The sequence below is a fragment of the Microtus ochrogaster genome, unplaced genomic scaffold, assembly GCF_000317375.1.
Source record: "Microtus ochrogaster isolate Prairie Vole_2 unplaced genomic scaffold, MicOch1.0 UNK121, whole genome shotgun sequence".
Lineage (NCBI taxonomy): Eukaryota > Metazoa > Chordata > Mammalia > Rodentia > Cricetidae > Microtus > Microtus ochrogaster.
This window is the reverse complement of record NW_004949219.1, coordinates 39,123-42,260: the sequence shown is the minus strand read 5'-3', so window position 1 is coordinate 42,260 and position 3,138 is coordinate 39,123. Positions and strand designations below refer to the sequence as shown.

General features: G+C 49.8%; 1 protein-coding gene across 3 annotated transcripts in view; it reads left to right on the top strand.

Moving 5' to 3' along the window:
- Positions 1-2,862, top strand: part of Kdm4d (lysine demethylase 4D) — a 29,723-nt gene extending 26,861 nt beyond the window's left edge. For all 3 annotated transcript variants that reach the window (XM_026778278.1, XM_026778279.1, XM_005371684.3), the window contains one exon: positions 731-2,862. In XM_026778278.1, coding sequence (XP_026634079.1) covers positions 1,022-2,437 — 1,416 coding nt within the window. In that variant the 5' untranslated portion in view covers positions 731-1,021 and the 3' untranslated portion in view covers positions 2,438-2,862. The remainder of the gene's footprint in view (positions 1-730) is intronic.
- Positions 2,863-3,138: the final 276 nt, after the last annotated feature.

Sequence of the window (3,138 nt, the reverse complement as noted above, 5' to 3'; positions counted from 1 at the left end):
CCTCTTCTGCCCTGCATACATGCAGACAGAATATTGTATCCATAATAAGTAAGTAAATAAATAAATAAATAAATATTTTTTTTAAAAAAAAGATCTCCAAGCTGGAGAACTGGTCACAATGAGCTAGCTATTCTGGTAGGCGGTAGGCAGCATGTGGGGTCAGAGCAGATTGGCAACTGCAGATCCCACCTTAGGCTCTCACCCACAACCATCTCTATTTCTCACTCTGTGGACTATGCACACTGTCTTTGAACAGAAATTTCTTTGTTTCATCCCAATCTTACATAGAAAATCCTGAAATCAGCTTTAGAACATTGGTTCCATATAAAGCGCTCATCTTCCCGCTTGGTGACTTCTGTTGTACAGACTTCTAACAGGGTCCTCTCCACTGTCAGTGGGAGTTTGCTGTTTGCAGAGCATGCTCATCAGAAACAGTATTACCAGCACTCACTGTCTAGGCATGAGCATTTTCTGCAACTGTATGATTGGATCATACATAGCACACGCCCATGTTCAGTTCTAGAAACACTGTCACAGAGATGTCTAGACTGACTGCATCACTTTCCCTGGGTGGGGACGAGAATCACCCATGATCTGCTTCCCAGCCACACCTTCATCAGCACTGTACTGGCAGAGCACAAAGGGCCAGCTTCTGAATGGCTGGGAAATTGAATGCTTCCTTTCAGTTTCCCGGGGCCTTTACTAAACATCTCAAACTTTATTCTTGCAGAGTTTGTTTTACTCACTTCCCCGAGGACAACATTCTGCTGCACCAGCAATCCCGTAGACAACAAGAGGAACACGGCAGAGGTTGCGACCCCTCAGAGGCTGGAGTGCGCTGACGCCTGCCTGGAGTGCTGGCTCTTAGTGTGTCAGCACGCCTAAGGCAGGCTGCTCCTGGCACAGTCTTGGAAGCCAACTGGAGTTTTGCTGCACCACACCCACAGTAATTCATTGTTTAAAAGAATCTTGCCCCCTCAATCCTGTGTGTATATTAGAGTTTGGTGTTCAAATTGAAGTTATGAAGTCTAAGTCCAGCTGTGCTCAGAATCCAAGCTGCAGCATAATGATATTTCGTCCCAGCAAAGAAGAGTTTAATGATTTTGATAAATACATCGCTTACATGGAGTCCCAAGGGGCACATAGAGCTGGACTGGCCAAAGTCATTCCGCCCAAAGAATGGAGAGCCCGGCAGTCCTATGAGGACATCAGTGACATGGTAATAGGCACTCCCCTGCAGCAAGTGGTGTCTGGCCGTGCAGGCGTGTTCACTCAATATCACAAGAAGAAGAAAGCCATGACAGTGCGGCAGTACCGTGACCTGGCCAACAGCAAAAAATACCGGACTCCTCCACATGTGAATTTTGAAGATTTGGAGAGAAAATACTGGAAGAATCGCCTCTACGAGTCACCAATTTATGGTGCAGATGTCAGCGGCTCCCTGTTTGATGGGAAAACTCAAAACTGGAACGTGGGACACCTGGGAACAATTCAGGACCTGTTAGAACAAGAATGTGGCATTGTGATTGAGGGCGTCAACACGCCCTACTTGTACTTTGGCATGTGGAAGACCACCTTCGCGTGGCATACGGAGGACATGGACCTGTACAGCATCAACTACCTGCACTTTGGGCAGCCCAAGACGTGGTACGCTGTGCCCCCCGAGCACGGCCGGCGCCTGGAGCACCTGGCCAGACAGCTGTTCCCGGGCAGCTCCCAGGGCTGCCAGGCCTTCATGAGGCACAAGGTGGCACTCATCTCCCCCACTGTGCTCAAAGAGAATGGCATCCCCTTTGGACGCATGACGCAGGAGGCTGGGGAGTTCATGGTCACCTTTCCCTATGGCTATCACGCTGGCTTCAATCACGGCTTCAACTGCGCAGAGGCCATCAATTTCGCCACCTCGAGGTGGATCGACTATGGGAAGGTGGCGACTCAGTGCAGCTGTGGGGAGGCCAGGGTGAGCTTCTCCATGGATGTCTTTGTGCGGATCCTGCAGCCTGAGCGATACGAGCTGTGGAAACGTGGCCAAGATCAGGCAGTTGTGGACCATAGAGAGACTGGTTCTGCCAGTCAGGGGCTCACCACCAGGCGGGTGACCAAAGCACCAAGAAAACCTCAGGGACAGAGGCGCCTCCAGCTTCACCAGGTCTTACACACTCTTCTGCCTAGAGCCACTGGCAGTAAGATTGCTTGCAGCTACAGGCAACCGTCAGATGCCGCAGTTGGTGAGGTCCAGAAGCCTGATCGAGCCCCTGTCCCACCACCTACCCTGGGTCCATCTTCTTCTTGTCACTACAAGTCAACTGGAAGACGTGGTCTTGGTCGACGCCATTGTGAACTAGGAGTGCAGGAGTCAACCAATGAGGCTCCAGTCAAGAGGCGCCAGCCAGCAGGCAGAGCAGACACAGAGCTTCTGACACAGTCTAAGAACTGAGTTTTGATAGCCTGACCTGTACCTGTGAGGTCAGCCACACTGCATCCTGTGACAGCTTCTGAAGGTGCATTGATCTCTGACCCCTAAACGGATGTCCTGCCTTACAGCTTACTGCCCCGCACTCAGGAAGCTGTCTAAGACCAATGCCTCAGAGTTCTGATAGAGTTGGTAGGACAGTGGCAAAGCTGGAGAGAGCTGCTTGTGCACCTTCCTCTTTCCAGAACGTGGCAAGCCTCTGGATACTGGTAACTCCCCGGCTTCCAGTGAAGTTTCATTGGCCCGTCATTTCCTGTTTCTGAGAGCTAAGTGCAGCTCAGGCTGCTCAACACTGACCTCCTGTCCTCTGGGCCAAATGTAGAGGAAGCTGAAAATTCAAGTTTCTCTCCCTCTCTTCCATTTCTTGAAAATGTCATTTTACCACTAGATTAGTAGCTTCTCTCTCTCTCTCTCTCTCTCTCTCTCTCTCTCTCTCTCTCTCTCTCTCTCTCTCACGTGCGCACACACACACCCGCCATTTGAGAGTCACAGATGACTTCTCAAAGTTGGTGTATAAAGAATGTATCTTACCCAGTGTTCACAAATAAAGGCAAAGCAGTCAAATTGTTGAAATTAGACTTGATTTTTAACATTGTAGTTTCAGGCAGTGGGATCTTTGGGATGAGGACACTTTCTCTGTTTCCAGACAGCCATAATCATGTCTA